The 24,457-nt window shown below is 39.9% G+C and overlaps 1 protein-coding gene across 1 annotated transcript; it reads right to left on the bottom strand.

Moving 5' to 3' along the window:
* Positions 1-349: 349 nt before the first annotated feature.
* LOC102450548 (vesicular inhibitory amino acid transporter-like) lies at positions 350-23,795 on the bottom strand. The gene is given in 4 exon segments (XM_089777156.1): positions 350-1,538; positions 13,080-13,156; positions 16,160-16,261; positions 23,490-23,795. Coding segments are annotated over 4 exon segments (1,674 nt in total).
* Between the last annotated feature and the right edge of the window lie 662 nt (positions 23,796-24,457).

A 24,457-nucleotide genomic window follows, 5' to 3' on the forward strand; every position in this document is an offset into this window, starting at 1 on the left:
CATTCAAGAATATATCAGATTTTCTAGAGCAATGTTTCTCAAGCTTTTTTTTATAAAGTACTCCTTTTAAAAAAAATTGGAAGTACCCACAGTACTTACAGTTTTCAGACACACATTTTTTTTCTACCATTGCAACACATTTGTTTAAACAACTTAATCGTAGCCAGGCGGGCAATGTAATGTTTGAGTGTAAAAAGTACAAAAATAATAAAGTGCTGTAAAACTGTAAAACAAAAATTCCGTTTTCTCCACATTTCAGTTGTGTTGATATACCCCCCCCAGGCTTCTCTCAAGTACCCCTACCGGTACTCGTAGCACTGGTTGAGAAACATTGTTCTAGAGGGCCTTTCTACCTTCCTCCAAATGCTTCAATCAGCCTTTTTATTGAGCAGACTATCCCTGCTAAGCTGCAAAGGAAACCGACAATAAAAACAAAAATGGCTGCACATTTCTCCAAGAATACTAACTTTTCCCATTTAAGTTTTAAATGGAAAAGAGATGGAAGAAGAAAAGTCATAGCAGCACCAGTTACACTGCCTGTTAAACCCATCAGTAGAGCAAAATGTGGTATGAACATGGCCATCAGCAAAGTAAACAAGAGGACAAAACCTCTTAAAACTACAATAAACAGATAGGCTCTGTAATCGGAATGATTACTGCAAGATATACAATTATGCAGTATTTCTGTTACTGCAAAAAAGGGCAATGGGTAAGATAGAAGAGCCTTGGCTACGAGGCACAAATTTACCAAGGTTTGCAGGGATGATGGCAGGTTGTCAGTAATAACTTCCTTTGTCTCTTCACCCCATGTCAGGAATGCAGTCAGTGCAAAGGAGGTCTTGAAGAGACAAGCGAAAAAGTGAGTCCAGTTCAACATACAGCTAAATTCCGTTGGGTTTTTCATGTTCCCTTCAAGAGTAGGAAGAAATATTTGTGAAGTATAACTGAAAATGATCACCCCCACTGAGACCAGGAAATCCTCAAACTCAATGGAGAGTCTAAATCTTGTCCAAGACCATAGATGTATTTGTGTCAGACAGTAACTCATCACTATGAAGATGATAACGAAATGGACTAAGGAGCAAAGCAGGCTGAGTTTGGAAACGATATTGAGAGTTTTGATAAATACACAAGGCAGCAATGTTACAAATGCAAGTACAGACCAAGTTTTCTCCGTCACTGGTATATATGGAAAACTATGTGACAGTAAGTTCCCACTACAAACCAGATACAAAACGCATGTCATGATCAGTTCCATCACCTGGGTCACATTGACAAGTATGCCACCTAGTCTGGGAAATAAGTTTTTACAGCAAGCATTAGCAATGTCTTCATATGTGTCTCTCACTCTTATGAGCTGCCCATCTTCATTTTCTTCGTACAAGCAAGCAATTAGAATTTTGCCAGTATAGCAGCAGAACATTGCAGCCAGGATAATAAGAAACAGTCCACTGTATCCACTGTGGAGAAGAGCATATGGCAATCCTAGAACAAAAATTCCCTAGAGAGAGAAAGAGAGAAAAGATAGGACAAAAACCCTGAGGCAAAATGTTTACTAGAAGTAACACTTTCAAATCTGCATCTGTTGAGTATTACCTTTTCTGTGGTGGGAGAATTGTTATAGCAGTCTAAGTAAATAACAATTGAAAAAAAGTGTTTATTTAAGTTAAATGAAGTTATCTGACAAAAAAAAAACCCAAAACAAAAAAACAAAAATCTGCTCTCCCTGACACACATGTACAGATAAGCTAAGAGAAAATGCAAGAAAATGGTAGAGACAAGTTCCTTCTTAATATTTAATGCTGATGTGATTAGAAGCATATTTTAAAAGGCTCATAGGCAGTTATTCAGTCAACATGCATATTAATGGAGCAGATTCAACAATAAAATCAAACAGCTGTAGCAGCCGTTGTATAAGTTTCCTACAAATATTAAAATAGTATCTTAGGCAAATCCAATAATGACACACTGCATTGGTTTAAAGATTATACAGGGGCATAGTTAACAGTCATCTGGAAATAAAATGCCATTAGGCATTTGAATGGGTTGCTTCCCCAGCAATTTGAAACCTTATGGATTCTTTGCTGTTGTATTCATTTCTGACATGAACTCTTTTCTCGTAGCCGAAAGCAAGAAGGTTTGGCCTTTATTACATATCTAAATATGTATCAGGGGTATACACATACTTTCCCCCCAAACATTTTCTCAGAGGAATTGGATCATATTTGTTTAATCCAATGCAAAGCCCCACACTTCAGTTTCATGAAATATCATGTTCATAGTCTTTTACGAATATGTTTTTATTGCTTTTAATTCAGATCAATATGAAGCTATTAAATTCAGGAGCAATAGGTATGCTTAAAAAGATTCAATTTAAGCTAAATGGCATCCCTGGCATTTGCCTCTTTTTTTTTTCATGTGACAAAGCTGAAGATATACAATGCACATTTGTCACACTCTCATCAATGCTTTGTGTTCTTGGTGATCATTAAAATAAAATGGAAAGGAAGCAAATTAATGCTAAAGTCATTATATTATAATATTATGTCTTACAGCTTTATACGTGAAAATAAAATTTAAGTATTAACACATTTTCCTGGGCATGTTGGTCCAAATCATGAGATCCTTGTTGAGAGTCACATGCCATCAATGAAGCTACATGCAAGATAATCAGATTAAATCTCTTGTCTTGCAAACACTTAAACATGTGTAGTTTCATTGTGTACAATTAATCATATATGTAAATGTTTTATAACCAGGGCCTTCATTTGTGCTCAGCATGAGTAAAAGTGGCAGAATACGTCTCTCTTTATTTACAGAGGGCCTAAGTCTGTCACCCTTATTCAATTTGTGTGGTGGTTTACTCAAACCATGTCTACACTGCAGAGTTGATGGAAACTGCCACAGTCAATCTTTCAGGCTTCGAATTAGCGGGTCTAGAGAAGACCCGCTGATTTGAACTGAAAGGGTGCTCCCATCAACGCTGGTAGTCCTACTCCTATGAGGAGTAAAGGAAGCCAAAGGGAGAGTGTGCTCCCGTCAACCTCCCACATTATGGACTGTGCCAAAATTCGATTTAAGACACTTCAACTCCGGCTACACAATTAATGTAGCTGGAGTCAGGTATCTTAATTTGAATTTATCCCCTTGTGTAGACCTAGTCTCAGTGATTATGTTCAGAGTAAGGTATTACTCAAAATGAGTAAGGGTCGTGTATGTGTACCTTTGCACCCAGATTCTTAAAGGTGCTTAAGTGCCAACTCCTCTTGGAATGAATGGGAGTTAAGCACCAATGTATCTTTTGAAGATCAGGGCTTTCATATAGGTACTTACTCAGGTGAACTACATGATTTGAGGTTATAGGTAAGCAGAGTACAACTTGTAGTTACTGTAAAGGGGGAAAATTAGAAAAGAGAAGATACGTACAGACCTAGATAAGGGGTTCAGGGAGAAGAGAAAGTAGTGGTAAACCACTGAATAATAAACAGTGAGGTTTTTTGCCTCCCAGCTATAAACTAACATACATTCTAAGTCAATGACTGCAAGAGACAGCCAACAAGGGAGAAAGATGGGCAGCCAACAAATTACAATGAGATCTTTGCACTAAGGGCTTGTCTAGACTGCCTCTTTCCTACTTTGTAACTTTCTCACTCAGGGGTGTGGAACCCCCCAAGTGTAGCAAGTTACAGTGACATAAAGTGCCAGTGTAAACAGGCTCTCTGTGCTGTCAGCTGAGGTGGTTTACCTACAGCACTGGGAGAGCTCTCTCCCATCACTGGTGCCATGATTACATTGCTGCATTAAAGTGCTGCTGCAGCTGTGCTTTAAATTTACAAGTATAGACAATGCCTAAATTACTAAGCAAGTCAGTACACTCATCGTGTGCACCAGTGATACTACTTGTTTTATTTGACTTTCTTGTAGGTCCAGAGACCTTTAAAATACATTTGGATTAAGACTGCAGGATTACTCTTAAGTGCATCCTTAACTGTACCCATGCTTTAAGTGTATATATGCATTACATCTCTTATTATGCTCAGACTATTGATTATACTTCGTTACTTGGAGTGTGATTGTGGTTTTCCCCTATTAAATGCATTTGCAGGAGTGTTTTAAGTCACTGGGTGACCCATTTTATTGGGTAACTGTAATGTTTGATAACCTGTTTGTCCTACTCTTCAAGTCACCAGGACTTTTCAAAGCCAGATAGTAACTATAGTCAGTGCCTTAATTCAGTTCTATTCAAGGTCTTATACAGTCCTTATTTCCATAGTACCTGAGCAACTTCTAAAACACATTAAGCAACACAATTAGTAACCATTATGTATATTTAATACATACTCTATGGACAGGTCCAAAACTTCTTCCCATTTCTGGTTACTAGTCATCATTATTGGACAGACTACAAATCTGGCTATACACAGAGTATAAAAGGTGCATGTGCAACAACATCATCTTTAGAGTTCATGTACCTTTCTGGTCCATGTGTTTTACTAAGTACTGCAGGTCAGATACATCCCCAAAGAACAATTTTCCTTGACTATGAAAGCAATCTTTAGAAGAAACTGAGTAGAAGAATCTAGACAGGAATGCACTTTTAGTATCAGCATGTGGAGAATGCTTTTTCCTCAGTTTCTTCACAGTATATAGAAATATTATCTCTTTTCTTCTGCATTCAGAGGTGTTTTTTTAACTATGTAACCCTAATGTGTAGTTGGGAATTCTAAGAATCTCTGCTAACCCAAAAGGGTGACCATATAATTAAGCCACAGATAGATGTCAGCACAAGCCTTCTCCACACAATGCCTTTTCCCCTGCTGAATTTACTCCATTAACATATATATAGCTATTTTCATCCCAGACTAAAGCATAAGTCTTCAAGACTACATTATCACACCCCACAGCCATTGACATCTCACCCTACAGGTATCTGTTGCCCCTTACTTAACTGTTTGTTTAATTAGAACATGGCATAACTAACTTCTAAGATCCCCTTGCTATTTACTTACATCAAATAGTTTTTCTTTAGTTGGACACACTTGTGACCAAGGCCATATTTTTCTGAACTGAGGCCTAATTACTCAGTCTTCTGAACTCAGGCCTAATTACTCTTTGAAAAAGCTGGCAGAACAGTGATACAGAAATAATCTCAGGATTTGGATAGTCTGCTCTTTCTTAAAATAAACCACAAAAGGTTGCCAGTTTCAGTGTACCTTGGAAGTTAGTTTGGAGTTGACAAATGTAAGTTTAGACTGTACATTTCCATGGTAAAACAAGTTTTTCTCTCTTATATTCAGGCCTGCTGACAAGGAGGGGCAAAGGGGGGAGTCGTGGTCTGTGAGGAGCCGCTTGCCCACCAGCTAGGAGAGCTGCAAGGAGCCATCGGAGAAAGCTGGCCAGCCCAGCCATTCCCTACTGTGAGGAACCGATGGGCAGCCCAACTCTGGCTCTCCCCCTTCCCTGTGAGGAGCCTCCAGTCTTGAGAGCTGGGCAGTCTCCCCATGAGAAGCTACTGGCCACAGGGCTAGGTATCTCCCCAGTGCAGAACTGCCAACCAGGGGTTCTAGTCATCACCCCTGGGACAAGCCACTGGCTGGAGCGTAGGGCAGTACAGCCCTGCCCGCCCCACCCCCCTCGGGAGGAGTCGCCAAGGCAGCGTACTCCCAACCTCCTGAGAGGAGCTGCTATGGGTTACCCTGGTAAGCTCCCTCCCACCTCCCATCCCCTGCCTTGAGTCCCTACCCCCTGCCCTGACTCCTGAATCCCCTCACACTCATAACCCCCTGCCCTGAAGGATCTGAGCAACTCCTGGTAAATATTCTAGTATTTATATAAAAATACAGATAAGTGCTTATTTGAACCAAAGCTATGCTTACAAATAGAGTAATTCCCTTAAATTAGAACAGAGCCATTTGCAGTGGTGCTTTATTTGTTTTCTTAGACTCTTCAACAACCTATTTGAATGTATGACTTTTGCATCACCTTCATAGAAAGACTCATGATTGTTTTTTATTTGGGTGCGTCTACACAGCACCCTTAACTCGAAATAAGCTACGAAATTTGCGGTACGCAAATTGCATAATTTATTTCAAGTGTGTTATGAAATAACTTATTTCATAATTTGATGCTGTCTACACAGTGCCAGATTTCAAAATAAACTGCTAATCTGAAATGTCCCTTAATGCTCGTAGAACAGGACATTAATCCCTTAATCCTCATAGAGACGTCGGAATAGCACACCTGTTATTTCGAAAGATATTTTGAAATAACGAGCATGTTGACAAGACGCAGAATAGCTATTTCAGGATACCAGAAGTATCCTGAAATAGCTCCACAGTGTAGACGTACCCTTTTAGTTTTAATTTTAAACTACAACAGCATCAGAGAGTACAGCGTTCCTGTTTCTTACTTTATTTTTAACAAGGATGAAAGCTGCCCTGCAACACTGGGTCTCCAAAATGATATCTAAATAAAGAATCTCAGAGCTCTAGCCATTTTAATTTTTTCTTTACAGAACTAAATTTAAGAATACATTTTCTATCCTGGTATTTCAAGAATTTAGTTCTTATCCAAGTTCTTTCTCTGTTTTAAGGACCTGTTAAGCCTGCACTTTCTGACCTGTATGAGCAAAAACTATGCTCACTGGAAATAATTGCAGAATGAGAATTTTTATGTGGGCTTTAAGTCTCTCAAGCTTCCAGAAATTCATTTTTCCCCCTCAGGCCATAAGGACCATTAGATCATTTAGACCAGTGGTTTTCAACCTTTTTTCATTTGCAGACTTCTAAAAATTTCAAATGGAGGTGCAGACTGCTTTGGAAATCATAGAAATTGCCTGTGGACCCCCAGAGGCCAGGGGACCACAAGTTGAAAATCACTGATCTAATCTTACTCCTCTATAACAAAGGCTATAGAAACTAGTTGTTTTTGTGCTGAGCTAAATAACTTGTATTAATTAAAGTTTACTCCCAGAAAGGCATCCAAATTGATGGGAAGACAGCAAGATATGGTAAATCCACCACTTCCTTGGAAATTTGTTCCAATGGTTAATCACTCTCACTATTAAAAATGTGTGCCTTATTTCAAGTATGAATTTTTTTGACTTTCACTTCTATCCATTAGTTCTTGCTAAATTATGGAGCCCCGCCCAGGTTCTCCCCATGAAGAGATTGATATACCATAATCAAGTCACCTCTCCATTTTCTTTTTGATAAGTTGAACACATTGAGCTTGTTTACGCTTGTCTGCAGCCCTCATATCATTATTGTGTCCCTTCTCAGAATCTTCTCCAATTTTTTATCATCCTTTTTGAAATATAAACAGAAGAACTATAGATAGTATTCTAGTATCAGTCTGACCGAATGCCATATCCCACTAGAAACACCCCATCTAAGCTATGTCTAGACAGTGGGGCTGACATCCAGTATCCCGAAATAGCATTTTCCATGTCTTAACAGCGTGCCTATTATTTCAAAATGCAATCGAAGTAACAGGCTTGCTATTTCAGTGTTTCAGTAAACCTCATTCCCTGAGGATTAAGCGACTTGTCGGAATAGCAGTGTATTTCAAAATAAGCTTGAAATAAGCAGCCCAATTTGTGTAGCTCAAATTGTGTAGCTTATTTTGAGCTAGCGCTGCTGTGTAGATGCACCCACAGTGATGAATCCCCATTGATGGCTACTTTTTGAGATCTGTCAGTTAGCCAGTTTTTAATCCATTTATCATACACTTTATTGATATTGTATAGTGCTAATCTTTTGATCAGAATGTACTGTGTTACCAAGCCAAAAGTTTTATAATAGCATATTGCATCTACAGTTATCTTTATCAGACTTGTTGTGGCATAAAAAAAGGGGACAGGTTTGTTTAATGAGCTATTTACCATGCTTCTATCATTTAATTCTTTATTGACTGAATACTATCACAGCCTTTCCATTATTTTGTCTAGGATTGTTCCATCCCATTGACTCTTTTTTAGTACAGGGATGACATTAGCAGGCTTCCAGTCTTTTGAAATTTCCCCAGTATGTCAAGATTTATTAAATATATTATTGTTTTTTATATTACTGTGGTGCCTAGCATTCCTGTCATGGACCATGAATGTGCTACGCACACAGGACAGAACAATGATCCCATCCCTAAGGGCTGTGTCTAGACTGGCAAGTTTTTCCACAAAATCATCTGCTTTTGCGGAAAAACTTGCCAGCTGTCTACACTGGCCGCTTGAATTTCCGCAAAAGCACTGACGATCTCATGTAAGATTGTCAGTGCTTTTGCGGAAATACTATGCTGCTCCCATTCGGGCAAAAGTTTTTTTCCAAAAAACTTTTGCGCAAAAGGGCCAGTGTAGACAGCAGAGATTTGTTTTCCGCAAAAAAGCTCCGATCGCGAAATTGGCAATCGGGGCTTTTTTGCGGAAAAGCGCGTCTAGATTGGCCACGGATACTTTTCTGCAAAAAGTGCTTTTGCAGAAAAGCATCCTGCCAATCTAGACGCGCTTTTCCGAAAATGCTTTTTACGGAAAACTTCTCCGTGAAAAGCATTTCTGGAAAATCATGCCAGTGTAGACGTAGCCAAGGAGTATACTGTGATGGGTTCAGTTACTGAAACCTTCTTGGAGCTGTCACTTGATATGCTAAATTCCACTGAGGCTACCTTCCTGTCCTCAGCTCTGTCCTCTGTCCTTGTAGGCCTCCTCAAGAATTGACACAGAGCTACGGTCACAACCCTTTGCAGTATAATACAGCTCAGCTCTGGGAACGCTCAGTCAAAGGGACTTGCCTCAGCACTCAAATGTACAGCCTTGGTGGGACCTGAACCCCAGATAAATCCATCTTACTTTGTATAAAATTTTATTCAGGGTAAGCTCATGTTCATCTTTTTTTCAGGCTACGTCTACGGGTTTTGCCGGAAGAGGCAATGCAAATGAAGTGCTGATTAGCATTTTCTCATGCTTCCTTTGCATAATCTCTTCCGATCCATTTTGTCTATGATCGTTCCATCCCATTGACTCTTTTTTAGTACAGGGATGACATTAGCAGGCTTCCAGTCTTTTGAAATTTTTGTGCAAAAAGGAAATATCCACGCTGCATGTTTTTGCACAAAAATGGATCGGAAGAGATTACACAAATGAAGTGTGAGAAAATGCTAATCAGCGCTTCATTTGCATTGCCTCTTCTGGCAAAACCGGTAGTATAGACATAGCCTCAGGGTAAAGAGTGATATATACAGACTCCTTCCCCTCATTCCCCCGTAACAGTTATTTACACTGGGTTTATGAATAAGCAAAAGTGAGTTTATTAAGTATAAAAGGTAGGATTTAAAAGGTCATAGGAGATAGCATAACACCAACAGGCAGAACTGAACCTGGAATATCTGGAGCTTAATGCATGAACCTCTACAACATGAGCTATAAAACCAGCAGGCTTTCACTTAAGGCTACAGAGCAGGAGTGGGGAACCTAAGGCCCAGGGTCCAGATGCTGTCCCCAGCTTGCCTGGATCTGGCACCTGAGGCCTGGGGGTCTCCCGCCCAGCATTGGAGAGCTCTCATTGGAGCTCCAGCCACCCTGCTGTCCCATTGTGGGGCTGAAGTACACAAAATCTACAAGCCTGGACCCCTAGACTCTGGTGTGCAAAGGGAATGTGGGAAGTGTCTTTCTGCTTCTCAGTTGGGGGGCCATATGTGTGCGAGTTTAGTTTTTCTTTTTTGCTTTTCACTTGTGTGTAGCCCCCAAATGATTTTTCTGTGGGTCAGTGGTCCCTGACCCAAAAAAGGTTCCCCACTCCTGCTGTAGAGAAAACTCATTCTTTCTCTCTATCCCTCTGTAAGGGGGTCTAAGTGCCACTATTGGGGATAGTGAACCACACCCAGCATGTGTGTGGGTTACAATAGGAGACAGAACAAAATAGATTACTAAACTAAATTAAACAGAGCACACAAGCTAAGCTTAATACACTAAAGAGACTAGTCTTAACCTCAAAGCTATTCTAATAAGTTTCTTTCTCTGATTGGAAAGCTTTCCAGTTTGGCCCAATTCTTTCCCCAGTTAAGCTTTGGATGTTTCCAGCAGTCATTTTGGGTGGGGCAGCCAAGGAGAACCAACAAACACCTATATTTCCTCACTCCTCACCCTTAACTAGGATTTGCATAAAGTAGAAGTCTATTGTTTCTGTTTGCCAATTATTTCAAATTTCTTCTCATCAATGAGAATTCCCATTTGCTCTTGCTTATTACCAGACTCCTAGCATTGGTATTTAAGCTGCTGAAAAAGATGTCTTTGTATTCTTTGCCACCTGAGTTCAATTTGTCCATGACACATCAAGCATGAGTATGCATTTGAAATCACAAGGAGCAGTTTCCCTCCAACTTGTTTCTGTCATCTTATGGATGGATACAGCTTCTTTTAAAATCCATTGAAAGACTTCACTGGAAGTTTAATTAGGCCCTATTCTCAGCAATATCCTTTTCTTCCTGGTGTTTCTGCTCTCAGCCAATGCAAGCCTGCTTCTAACTTCTGGGAGGAAAGTGACACACGGGTTTATTCTGTGATTAATGCCTGCAATCACTTCATATACTGAGGGAACTTTGCTTAGAAGTGTTGGTCTGTCAGTCCTTCAGCTCCTGTAAACAGGTACAGATTGTGATTAGGCAGGTAGACTGCTTGAGATGGTAGTAGAGGATATTGAGGTAAAGAAGTTGTTTAGTCTGTATTCATTGTAAAATGTGTGTGTTTGTCATAATACCCACTGAGTTCACTCTTACTTCCATGACTTATTTGTGAGAGTCTCCAGAAAGATTAAAAGGGGGAGGAGGAAAAGGAAATGTCCCACAAAGAATGCTTACTACTGTTGAATGTGAGAGCTTCCCACCTGCAAGATGGCTAGTTTTAAATGTTTAAAATTGAAATAATATGCTTATGGCTTAGTGCTGCATGATTTCATAGATAATGCCAGTGTTGTATAAATTCCCAGTTTTCTCTCAGAATACACTGAAGCCCACGAAACATAATCAGCAAGCAAATTACAGTAGACTTCTGATAATCTGGAACCTTTGGGACCTAGGGACAATATAACATTATGTTTATTTGCTTTTCATCCCATAAGAACTTCGTAGAGTGATCAAAATCTTCTCTAGCCACTGCCATGAGAGGAAGATTGGTGTTGCCAGATACATCCTCCTCTCTGGTACTATGCCATCTTGAACAGAATTCAGCATGGGCTACAGAGTGCAAAAGGTAATACACAAAAACCTGTTGGAGAACACTTTAATCTACCTGGACACTCATTAATGGATCTCTAAGTTACCAATCTGTTTCAGGCCAAAGACACAGAGATGGGTTGGAACTTAACTTCATTTACAAGTTTAATTCTTATGCAAATGGTATGAACAAGGACATCAGCTGGCTCCCACACTACCTTCCACATTCTATGACTTAAACTACTAACCAAACAATGGAGGTGCTAATGGTTCTTATCAGCCTCTTGTAACTATTTGAACCATCTACTCTCTCTCTCTCTCTCTCTCTCTCCATTTTTTTCTCCTTTTCCCCTCCCTTTTTTTCTCTCTTCCCTCCCCCCTTCCCTTCCCTTCTTTATTCTTGGGTCTGGACTTCTAATATGCCTATCATCTGAAGAAGTGGGTTGAGCCCACAAAAACTCATGATACCCATCTATATGTTTTGTTAGTCTTTAAGGTGCTGTTAGTCTGTAACAGGTAAAACTTAAAAAACAACAAACTCGGCTACCCCTCTGAAGCTTTTGCAGTTAGCTGGCTGGACACATTGCATAGCTATAACCCATGCTGCTCCATTTCCCAGCACGGGCATCCCATCACTACAGATATTCTCTAGTATTAGCAACCTGTCCCAGCTAGCATAATCCTAAGAGCAGCATCCCTCTTCCTATTTGCACCAACTAGAGAAAGTTTGCTCTAGATTGTAAAGTACTTAGGGAATGGTCAAAACATATTGTAGTAAAATAATTTTGTTTCCATTAATTATAATAAAGGGCTACATCTAGACTACATCCCTTTTTTGGAAAAGGGATGTAAATTAGACGTATCGCAATTGCTAATGAAGCGGGGATTTAAATCTCCCACGCTTCATTAGCATAAAAATGGCTGCCGCTTTTTTTCGGCACGGAGCTTTGCTGGAGAAAAGCACCAGTCTAGATGCTTATCTTTCGAAAAATAAAGTCTTTTCTGAAAGATCCCTTATCCCTCTTGAATAAGCAGCTGTTCTTATTCAGCACAGTTTTAGGATAAGAAATTATGGAGCAAGAGCAGCTGCTCTTACCTGAAATTGCAAAATGTTGGGCCTCTTCCTTCGACAAGCAACAAAAAAGTTGTATTGGCCTCAAAATTATTAGGTTTGACTGGTGCCAAAGTTGAATATTTAATAAAATGGACACACTAAAATAAAGGGGGAGGGGGAAATAATCAGAAAACAGCAAAGAAATACAATTAAACTTAATGGGCTCCCTAGCTGAGATCTAACAGTGCCAAAACAGTGAGGCTACGTCTACATTGGCAAGATTTTGCGCAAATACTTTTAACGCAAGAGTTTTTGAGTTAAAGCATTTGCACAAGAGAGCCTCTACACTGGCATGTACTTTTGCACAAGAGATGTGCTTTTGCGCAAAAGCATCCGTGCCAATGTAGACGCTCTCTTGTGCAAGAAAGCTCCGATGGCCATTTTAGCCATCGGGCTTTCTTGTACAAGAAATTCATGTTGCCCGTCTACACTGGCCTCTTGCGCAAGAACACTTGCGCAAGAGGGCTTATCCCTGAGTGGGAGCATCAGAGTATTTGTGCAAGAAGCACTGATTTTATACATTAGAATGTCAGTGTTCTTGAGCAAGAACTCGCGGCCAGTGTAGACAGGTGGCAAGATTTTGCGCAAAAGCGACTCCTTTTGCGCAAAATCATGCCAATGTAGACACAGTGTGGGGTTTTTTCTTTTAAAATTTTTTACAGTTAACTTCAGGGGACAAGTGATCAAAGAGGTCTGGGAGTGAGGGTTACATAGCCATAAGCAGGGATCCTGACTTGCTGAGCTTCTATTTTAAAAAAGTTATTACCTTTTAAAATTTGGAATGTTCTGTATTGTCAGCTTTGGCATGTGGCACATCAAATTTCTACTGAAGATGTAGGCTTGCTTCAAAAAAGAAAAAAGTCACAAGTCAAAATACATTTAGAATGTAAAGTCTTTCAGTCAGGAACTGTCTTTTCATCTTTGGTGTAGTGCACTAGAGGTAATGTAGTCTTGATCCCTGTTTGGGGTCTGTAGGTAATACTATAATAGAAATCCTACTACTCAAACAATCACTGTGGCGATTTGTCAATTTAAAAAAGAGAATTAAGAATATAACAATGGCCATACTGGGTCAGACATGGTTCATCCAGTCCAGAATCCTGTCTTTCGACAGTGGCTGGCACCAGATGTTTCAGAGGAACTGAACAGAACATGGCAATTTGAGTGATCCACTTCTGTCATCCAGTCCCAGCTTCAAGCTTAGTGTCTCTCAACCTTTCCAGACTACTGTACCCCTTTCAGGAGACTTGTTTGTGTTGTGTACCCATGTTTCAAGTCACTTAAAAAGTATTTGCTCTCAAAATCAGACATAAAAATATAAAAGTCCCACAAAAGCACACTATTACTGAAAAAAATGCTACTTTCTCATTGTACCAGATAATTATAGTGTACAGAGCAACATAAACAAGAAATTGTATGAAATTTTAGTACTGACTTCGTTTTTAGGTAGCCTGTTATAAAACTAGGTAAACATCTAGATGAGTTGACTTACCACTTGAAAGTCCTCTGCATACCCCTGCCTGAGAACTACTATCCTAGAGGATTAGGAATACCCAGAGGATTGGGTTGTATTATTGATCATCTTGGTTAATAGCCACTGATGAACCTATCCTCCATGAGTTTATTTAATTGTTTTTTTTATTCCAGTTATATCGTCAGCTTTTACAACATCTCCTGTCAATGAGTTCCACAGGTTGACTGTGCACAATGTGAAGAAGTGTTTCTGTTTTGAAAACTTGATTATTATTAATTTCATGGGGTGATTCATGATTCTTGTGTTAATTTAAGGGGTAAACAACATTTCCTTATTCACTTTCCTCACACCATTCATAATTTTAAAGATCTCCATAATATCACCCCTTAGTCAGCTCTTTTCTCAACTGAACAGTTCCAGCCTTTTTAAACTCTTCTGATATGGAAGCTGTTCCATACCCTTAATCATTTTTTCCCTTTCTCTATACTTTTCCCAATCCCAGTATATCTTTTTTGAGATGGGGTGACAGGGACTGCGTGCAATGTTCAATGTGGGGGGGTACCATGAATTTCTGTAGCAGCATTTTGATATTTTCTGTTCTATTATTTATCCCTTTCCTAATGGTTCCTATTCTGTTACATTTTCTGACTGCCACTAAACACCAAGCAGACGTTTTCAGAGAATTATTCACAATGATTCCAAGATCTCTTTCTTGAGTGATAACAGCTAATTTAGACATCATCATTTTGTGTAGAGTTGGGATTGTTTTCTATTGTGCATTACTTTGCATTTATCAACATTGAATTTCATCTGCCATTTTGTTGCTCAGTTACCCAGTGTTGTGAAATCCTTTTGTAACTCTTCATAGTCAGTTTTGGGCTTCACTATCTTGGGTGAAGTCATCTGAAAACTTTGCTTCGTTCACCCTTTTTAAGATCATTTATGAATATATTGAACAGCACTAATTACTAGGAACAATATGACATTACAGTAATATGCTTTCAACTAGAATGTTCCCAAAGTATGTTATCAAGTGAACCAAATCCTCTCTAGCAACTGCTGTGAGGAGGAAGCCGGATGTTGCCAGTACATATCCTTGGGGAAACCCCTCCCCCATTTATCTCTTACCCATGTTCCCATAAAGTTGACTCTCTTCAAAGAATTCTAAGAGACTGGTGAGGCATGATTTCCCTTTACAAAAGCCATGCTGACTCTTTCCTACCATACTGTGTTGCTCGATGTATCTGATAATTTTTTTTTTACTATGGTTTCAACGAATTGGCTTGGTACCAAAGTTAAGCTTACTGGCCTGTAATTACAAAGATCCCTTCTGGAGCTTTTAAAAAGAATTGGTGTTAATGCAACTATCCTTCAGTCATCTGTTGCAGAGGGTGTTTTAAGTGAGAGGTCACAAAGAGATATGGGGGGAGATGTCACATGCAATTGAGGAAATCATGCAAGTAAAGAGGATGATTTTAAAATGAATTGAGGGAATATCTTCTCAGTGCCAAAAGGAGAACAGTGGAAAACAGGTACATTTGAGTGTCAAAATAAGGAACTCTTTAGTAGAACGGTCTGGTGGACCAGATAAATAATATGGGTTTCTAGAGGGGAAAACAATGATAAATAGGTATTTGCCATGAAAGGAAGCTGTCTTGTAAAGAAAGGGTTGCAGCACTTGTAGCAGTTGGCGCCATACATCAGTGTTTTTCAAAGTATGGGTTGTGACCCAGTCCTGGGTTGCAGAATATCACACAGAGCTGTGACGTGACCAGTGGGATGCTAAGGCAAGCAGTTTCTGCCTGTCTTGGCACCACAGACCATGTTGTGTTCTGGAAGCAGCCAGCAGCAGGTCTGGTTTCTAGGTGAGGAGGCCAGAGGCTCTGTTCTTGCCTCCTGCCATGAGCACCAGCTCTGCACTCCCATTTGCCATTTCCTGGCCAACAGGAGATGGGGGCAGTGCATGTGGGGGAGAGCCATGTGCAGAACTGTTTGTGCACATGCCTCCGCTTAGGAGCCATACCTACTGCTGGCTGTTTCCAAGCCACAGCACAGCCAATGGGAGCTAGGACATACAGGGTGCGTCAATACTTTATCATAACTCGAAATAAGATACACAATTTGAGCTACGCAAATTGCATATCTTATTTCATTGCTATTTCAAAATAGCTTATTTCGTCATTTGGCACTGTCTACACAGCACCAAATTTTGAAATAAAGTGCTATTCCAAAATATCTCTTACTCCTCATAGAATGAGGTTTACAGGGATGTCAGAATAGCAAGCTCGAAATAATGGACTTGCTGTGAAGATGCAGGATAGCTATTTCAGGATACTATAGTATCCTGAAATAGTGTTGCAGTATAGACATACCTCTCTCAGCAAGCCAGCTGGGGTACTAAGGCAAGCTTCCTGTGGGTAAGCCCATGCCCCAATCGTCTGCCCTTGTTCATGGGCATCCACAATTTTCTTCAACTGGGTCATGAGAAAAAAAAGTTTGAAAACCACTGTCATGTAGCAACCAAAAAGATAGTTGTGGGAACTCACAGAAACATCTATTTGTGCTATTGTTTGTCTCAACAGAGGAAACAGCCTGAAAAAAAAACAAGTATACAGATAATGTGGATATGAGCGAATATGTTATTTCATCCACTTGGATCCATATATTTATCTTTTTGTGAAGTACACATTAGATTCATGGATGATTTCTAGTTGGTTGGGAAAAGCTATATTTTTCCACGTGGCAACCCTAATGCTACTGGCCAAGCAGACGGAGGTATGTTTCTGCCACTTCAGAAACATGGTTGGGTTTGACACTTTCCGTTTAGTTTTAGACATATTTCATACAGCTCAGTCTTGCCAAAGCTAGGCTCCAATTTGTCATCCTCAGTAAAGTGTGACTCCATGTTTGGGGCTTTTTCTTATTTTCTTGAATCGTTCCATTTGTTCTTTGAGGCAGAGCTTGTGTCTGTTCCAGTGAATCTGCTGCTACTAGAGTTCCACACCTAGGGGTAAATTGTAGATTAACTATGTGTGAATGGTGGGGGAAACACTTTGCCATTTAGATATTCTTTTAATAATAGCACTAATTATACTGATTATATATAACACAGTTATTTAGGTACACTTCACTTATGGTATTGAATTCTTCATCTTCAAGAATGGGGAAGATAGATTCACACAATCTTTATTTCTGAACAAACACTAGGGGTCACCCTTCTTTATTTTAAGGCTTTGGTCTCCACCCTGTTTCCACTGACAATTTGTTAATTGTAAGGGAGAGCATTTCTATAGAGCAAGTAAGATTCTTGGCTGTAAAAGCATTAGCCTTTCTGCTGTCTAGCCCTGTGTTCTGGTAGCTACATTCCTTACATTAACATTCTTAACAGGAATGAATTGTGTGCCTAAAAGTTGTTCATTAAAACAGATTAATTCTGTGAGATTTCACATAGGATAAAGTTCAGAGAGTAAGAAGATTTATGACTTCAATCAAATGTAGCTATATACCAATCTGGTTTTTGTCCTGCATAAGTATATATATGCTCACATACATATCTGAGCTGATTTTTACAGCATAGCTGGAGGACTACATATGAGGAACCAACAATTGTAATTTTGGCTTTCATCTGAAAGAAAACTTGATGGGCAACAACATTCTTAATAAGAAAGGAGTTTTCTGAATATTATAACTGTAAAAGTAAGCAGGTAAAATAAATATCAGGTACAGAAATCCAGACTTGCCAGTTATAGTACTTTAGAAAGCCTCAGGCCAATTGTGAATGAGAAGGAGAAAAAGTGCCAGTACATTTTTATTCAGCTTCCTATAAAGGTTACCAGGGACCGATCAGCCAGAAATGTAGGCATTAAAGTGACTTGTTTTTCTGAAGAGGAAATATGAATCAGCTTTTTCCTTTGGGTTGAGGAAGTGAAGAATCTCTTTTCTGCACCAAGCTCTAGTGTTTCCAAAGTTGGGGAAATTCCTTGGAAAAAAGTGATAGTCACTTTAAAATATGGGGCTTGGACTGAGTGATCAACTGAATCCAATCTTACTCTGTCTATAGGTTACAGCATTTCATTTATTGTCTATGGAAAAAAGCTTTGTTATGGCAACTGAACACTAGTTTTTTCTGTTTATGATCCTTACAGATGTAAAAATGGCTATAGAATAAAATGGGTATTATTGCAATACATAGCACCTCATTTGATGCAATTCTATTTTGGACAATACATACACTATTTTGAGCTAAATTCTGCCACCGTGTTCTCATGTTGATTATGTGGCCATATAAAAAGGCAGCAGGATATTCTAAAGCAGTGGTCTCCAACCTTTTTGAGCACAATATCTCTTTTTGAATTTAAATGTAATCCAGGATCTACCTCCAACCCAAATACCCTTTCCCTGCTTCCTGACCCATCCCTTCTCTGAGGCCCCACCCTGATCGCTCCAGCCTGCCTCCCTCATCCACTTTCACCAGTCTGGGGCAGGGGTTGGGGTGCAGAGGAGTGTAGGCTCTGGTATTGGGCTGAGGGATTTAGGATATAGAAGGGGCTCTGCACTGAGTCTGGTGTTCAGGTGCAGTAGAGGGTTCAGGGTGCTGGTTCTTAGTGGATGGAGTTTGGGTGGAGGAAGGGCTGAGGGCTTGAGGTGCAGGAGGGTATTTGGCCTGGGTCAGGGGTTCAGGATGCAGGCTCTGGCTGGGCACTGCTTATTTCAGGTGGTGGTGCAGTGGAGCTAAGGCAGGCTTACACCAGCCCTGCACCCTTCCTGAAAGCAGCCAGCATATCCAGCAGTGGCTCTTATGGGAGGGGCGGGGGCAGCACGCTGAACTTTGTCTGCTGGCATTGTCCCAAAGAAGTGCTTTGCGGTCTACACTCCTGGTTATACTGTGCTGAGGGGTCATGCAGTGCATGTACTCTACGTGCCAATACAAGTACAGACACACCATAGAGTGAGCCGTGGCAGAAGACCTGCAGTTCAGCATTGAGCTGTAGCAATTAATATAAGATGTCTACATGAGATTTTTATATAATATGCTTATTTTCAGATTCTGTGGAATAGGCTGCTCCTGGAAAGCGCACACAGCTCTCATCAGCCCAATTTATTTTATGGATATTGAGAAGAGATTGCACCTTGGCAGTCATTAGAAAGAAATGGGTTTGTAAAAAACCTATCATCAGGCATTGTGTACAGTCATCGATTTTTTTTAAAAGCTAAATTATTCAGTGTTTAAATAAAAAGTAAACAAACAAAAAAGGTTTCTGTTTATAGGGAACACAAGGCACTTGTAAAATTTCTATTGAAAATCAAGCTTTTTTTTTTTAAAGGTGTGTTACAAAAAGAACATACAAAACTGCAAAAAAATTTTGATACCATGGAACTATATTCAGCAATGTTCTAGCTTCTGCTACTAAGAATAATTACCTGAAGGCTAGTAACTAGTGAGTCTATAAGCCCACATCATAGACTTGCACAGAAGCTTCAGGTAAAGTTGATGGGAACTGTGGGTATTCAGTACCTCTAAAACTCAGATCCTTAATTAATTAAAAAAATTATGTGGGGGCATGGATCAGTGTAGACATCATGCTGCGTGTCAGTACCCAACCTGGGCCAGGAAAGTTAATGATCCAAGCAATGAACTAAATTTGGTGATGATTCCTGGTCACATGCCCCCTGAGGCACATTGCACATACATTAAGAAGAAAGATAACGTTATAAAGATAGTATTTCTACTGGAAACATCAACAGACCCTTCATCATAACACTGCTTCCAGCTACTGCTATCAAAAAGATATAACATTAGATAGTTTTACTCACATAAAAATAAAGTATCTGGCTTAAATCCACAATAATCAAGACATTTAAAACTGAGCCTGCATTTTAAATTCCATGTATTTGTTCAGCATTGCAGTTTAGAAGGTCCTTCATTCTTCTCAGACCTCTGATATCTGACTTAAACTACATAGTCAAAGCGATTTGAGTTTCCAATAGAATGGCTGTGTGACAAAAAGAAGGGGGTTTGTGCAGCCCTGAGCTTTGTGTGTGCTGCTGAGAGTTCTGGGGCAGTCCATTTCAATTGGGTTCAGTGTTCCCTTTAATTTTTTATGTCCATGTGTGGAATGACTTTTGTTACGTGCGCCAGTATGTAGACAATATATCACATCATAAAAGTCATTCCACACGTGGACAGTATGTGGTGGGGCTGAGGGGCTAGAGTGTGGGAGGGCTGGGGCAGAAGGTTGGGGTGAGAGACTTGGCTGGAGGTTCGGGGAGTGCAGGCTATGGATGAGGGATTCAGGGTGAAGGCTGCCCTGGGGAGAGGGGACTACCCCAAGCCCTCTCTCATGGTAGCAGTTTGGGGCAAGGTAAGAGGTACCTCTCCATGGCTGTGCCTGTTCCAGTGGGGGTCAGGCCAGGTCTGGGCTAGGCTGGGTGTGGGCCAGGGAAGAGGCACCTATCCCCTGGCAGTGGCAGCTCTGGGTTGAGCACCATGCTTGGGTGGGCACGTAGCTGCTGTGGCTCTGTGCTGGGGCCAGCAGGCAGAGGCACAGCTGGATGGAGGCATGGGCGAGCCGGGCAGCTGCCCAGGGCACCAACCGATGTGGGAGGGGTGGCGCCTGAAGGCATCTGTCATCAGCTGCCATCAGGTGCCGCGCACCCGGCTCTCACAGTGCCGACCCCGAGGCGCTGGCCAGCAGTGCCCTTCCCCCCATGGCCGCGGGGCCCTGCACAGCCCAGCACGTGTGCCAGCAACGTTGGCCGAGCTGGGCAGCACATGCACCGTGCGCCCCGTGGGCAGGCCCCAGGCTGCGCGCCAGCGGCTGTGGCCAGTCCGCGCATTAGCCGTGCGCCCTGGGGGTGTACCCGCGCTCCCTGGGGGGGGGGGGGGTCGCGCATGTGCCGTGCGCCTGGGCCCAGGGCGCCAAAAGGGCTCGGGCCGGCCCTGGCTGGGGCAGAGGCAGTGCTCTGTCTAGCAGCCCTGAGTCTCTGCATGGGGCTTGCTAGACAGCTGAGCAGCCTCACAACTTAGCGGGATCTTAGATTGGGTTATAAATTAAAGTAGAGATTATTTTACATATTCCTAATAGCTGTTTTCTGGCCACTTACACTACGTCAGGACATGGTAGGGTTAGTGCAACTTTGATTTTGACATACTTTTTCTTTGGAACACCATGTCATCTCTTCTGACTATACTCCTCTTCCATGCTGTTGGTATATAAAGAGTTGAGACTCCTTTTGTACTACCATATTGTTAGAATCTAGACTACTATGAAAACCAGTGTAACTGTTTGCCCTTTTATTGCTAGCTAGACATTGAACCCCTCTTCATCCCTTTATCATATAATTTTGGGCTTTGTCCCTTCTTAAAGGTAGTTTGATCTGCACAGAGATTTTCAGTGGCAGAATATGGAATACGTTTCCTTGGAAACTTTAAATGTCTCAAACAATCATTTACATAAACAATGCTGTCATCAAATTTCACATTCTTCAGTTGAAGGAAAAAAAACGTAAACATTTCCAATGCAAATAAGTACTATTTAATAAGCCGTCAATCTAAAAAGCCCCTTTTGTTGTATTTTATAATAATCAAAAAGTTATCTATCTTAAAATAATTCTAGATTATAATATAATTTCATTTGTGGATTAATTGTCTGCACTGAAATAACTGTTTAAAGTGCTTTCAAATTCAACTTAAACATTTATCTCTAATTGCCATGCAAAACACTGTTGCCCTTTCCTCTGGGTAAGGCAAAAACAACTGTCATTCCCATTTTAACACAGCTTGTTTCCACCTGTCAAGAGCATTCTGATTGCTTTAATCATTCTGTTCATAACTCCTGATTTTTCTCTTCTGAGGTTTGCATAGAAATATAATATTCCCCTAACCAGACATAAAGACACTACAAATTTTTATTCTATACTTCAGAGAAGTTCATGAAAAGGCAACACAGAATGTATTGCATACCTGCTCGATTGCAAAACTCCAACTGTACTGATAAATAAATCATTATTCCCTACCTTACCACTGTTGTGTTCCCCCAATAAACAAAATGCAATAAAATGGGAGCTTGCACTCTGTTTTTTAAAATATTGGGCAAAGCAAAACTAAGCAGCAGGCTTCAAAACTGTAGACACTAAGGGTATGTTTACACGGCAACAAAACACCCACAATTCACCTGGGTCAGCTGACTTAGACTTACAGAGTTTGGGCAATGTGGGTTATAAAATTGCAATGTAGACGTTCAGACTTGGTCTGGAGCCTTCATTCTCAGATTCTCCTACCTCATGAGGTCTCAGAAGTGGGCTCCAACCTAAGGCCAAATGTCTGCAAGTTTATTGCCTTAAAGCCGGAGGCTTTGTTCTACCCACACCCGCCACCCGCAAACCTGAATCATCTGACCAGGCCATTCACAGATGTTTTATTGCAATGTGGACCAGAGTGAAGCCATTCTTCTTAAATTGATTGGCCACTTTGTCCTTTTTCAAAAGCACTTTTTTAAATTCTGCCATATGTAGGTACTATTGCTGCTGCATTGCTAAATATCTAGTCTTACACTGGAATCTTAATAATTAATAGTAAAATTCTATTGTATTTTAATAGATCCAAAAGTCTTAAAGTACTTTGAGGGACTAGTATTATTACTTATATTTTTAGATGGAGAAACAATGTCAAAGAAAGATTGACACTGACATTGACATTAAAATGTATTACTTTCATGTCTATGTCCATGGTAAAAAACATTTAAAGTAACTTTGACTTACATTTTATAACCTATGTATTCATGTTAAATTAGAAATAGCAGGGAAACTTCATTAAGACATAGACAATGTTTGGTTCATCCCTCCTTACAACAAGATTGTAGGGATTAGAAGAGGATGAACAAGGAAATCTCCATTATAGTTATGAACGTCTCAAACAATAGTGGAAGAACTGGGTTTTTTCATATCTAGGGTGTAATGAAAATTTCCAAGTGAGCAAACTGTACATTGTGTATAAGAAATGCTAAATGAGAAATATGTCTGTAGATATTTGTTTCTTCCTACTATATGATATCTCAAATGAAAAGGAGGGAGGAGGGAAAAAGTTTTAAAATCAATATTATGCTAAATTTATGGATATGAAAAACACTTTTTTTCCAGCAAGAAAATTATGGGACAAAATGTTTTAAATTTGATGTCTAATAAGAAGTGTTATTTTACTTCTACTCTCTTTGGTCTAAATTCATAGTCTTATTTCCACATCAATTAAGTTAGAACCGACATGGATCTGCTTCTTAACTACGTCTCTTGTTTTGTGAGATGCTTAGAAATTGTATCTCTGATTTATCTCCACTTTCTTCAACTTAGTGATTTTCTCTGAATACAAATGTGCACATGGAAAGCCAGTTCCAGAACTACAGAGGCATCTTCTTATTTTCTGAATTGTAAATATATGAATTCTTGACTTATTTTCAGAATCTTTCTGTCCTTTGAGAATGTTCCTGCTGGCCCCCTCCCCCAGAACTCAATTTAGAAATTTGTTCCTTTTTAAATTAATGTAAAAATGTTGAAATATGTCAGTAATAAATTAATTCACCATCTGAGATTTAAATAAAAAACCTTCAGAATGTTGTGAAATGATGATATAGTTAAATCAAAACAAAACAGACTCAGTGATGACTAAGTGTTTAAAATCATGCTCAGTGTAAACAGAAAACATTTTACCTGAATAGCATTGGTAACATTCCATCCAGCTTCCCAAGTGGTGATCAGTTTGGTCTGGGCACCTTGCATGTGAGCCTTGAATTGATATCCAGGATCCTGGTGGTAGGCATTAAACTCAGGGGTCATGGTGGCATCTTGTTCCTCTTTTTCCTCTGTGTGGGTCCTGTTAAGTTCATCCTTTCTGGCAAAATTCACATTTTCTTCATCAGCATCTAGGCAAGCTTCCCATCTCACCAGCCTGAAAAATGACTGTGTACCCCTTAAATGATGTGGAAGAGATGAAAGAGTCTGCTTCAGAGAAGCCATCCTGAATATGGCTATTAAAATAGTCTTTTCTTGGCTGTCTTTATTTTTTGCAGTAGTTGTGTATTATTAGTCCCTTTGTTAGATTGGCATTGACCCTGTAGCTATGATTTATGAGGTCTGCTGGCCTTCAGTCTTTTATTTGTGTCAGTTTCAAATAGCAAACTAAAGGGTCTTCAAGGTGCTGCTCAGAGTCAATGAGGTTTAGTAGCCTGCAAGCTGAAATTTACAATTCAAATCTTTTACTTATGGTAAGTACATAGATCAGTCACTCGTGAAGAAGCTACAAGTGATTGCAAGAATCTGTTCCTGGAAATTTATGCAAGCATGTTTTTTTCAATGCAAGTAAATATTCCTCTAAAAAAGAGAAATTAGTGCATTGATTGACTGATGCCTTTTAATGTAACATAATATATATATATATAGAAGCTAATAGAGTAGGCTATTGCTGGGTTAAAGAAAGGTTTATTGCATTCTCCATATATACTAAGTAGTCCCATCATATTTAGACCAAATTATATCATTCTTTTGTAGAGGCATAACATCATAACTTGAAGAATAATTTATTCAAAATTAAACAGAGAACAGGAGAAAATCCATTCAAAACACTCTCTATTTTTCCAGATGTTAGATTTTTTGCTCTTATTTAGTGTCTACAGAGGTCA

This window comes from Pelodiscus sinensis, chromosome 3 (genome assembly GCF_052426305.1).
Source record: "Pelodiscus sinensis isolate ZL-2025 chromosome 3, ASM5242630v1, whole genome shotgun sequence".
Lineage (NCBI taxonomy): Eukaryota > Metazoa > Chordata > Testudines > Trionychidae > Pelodiscus > Pelodiscus sinensis.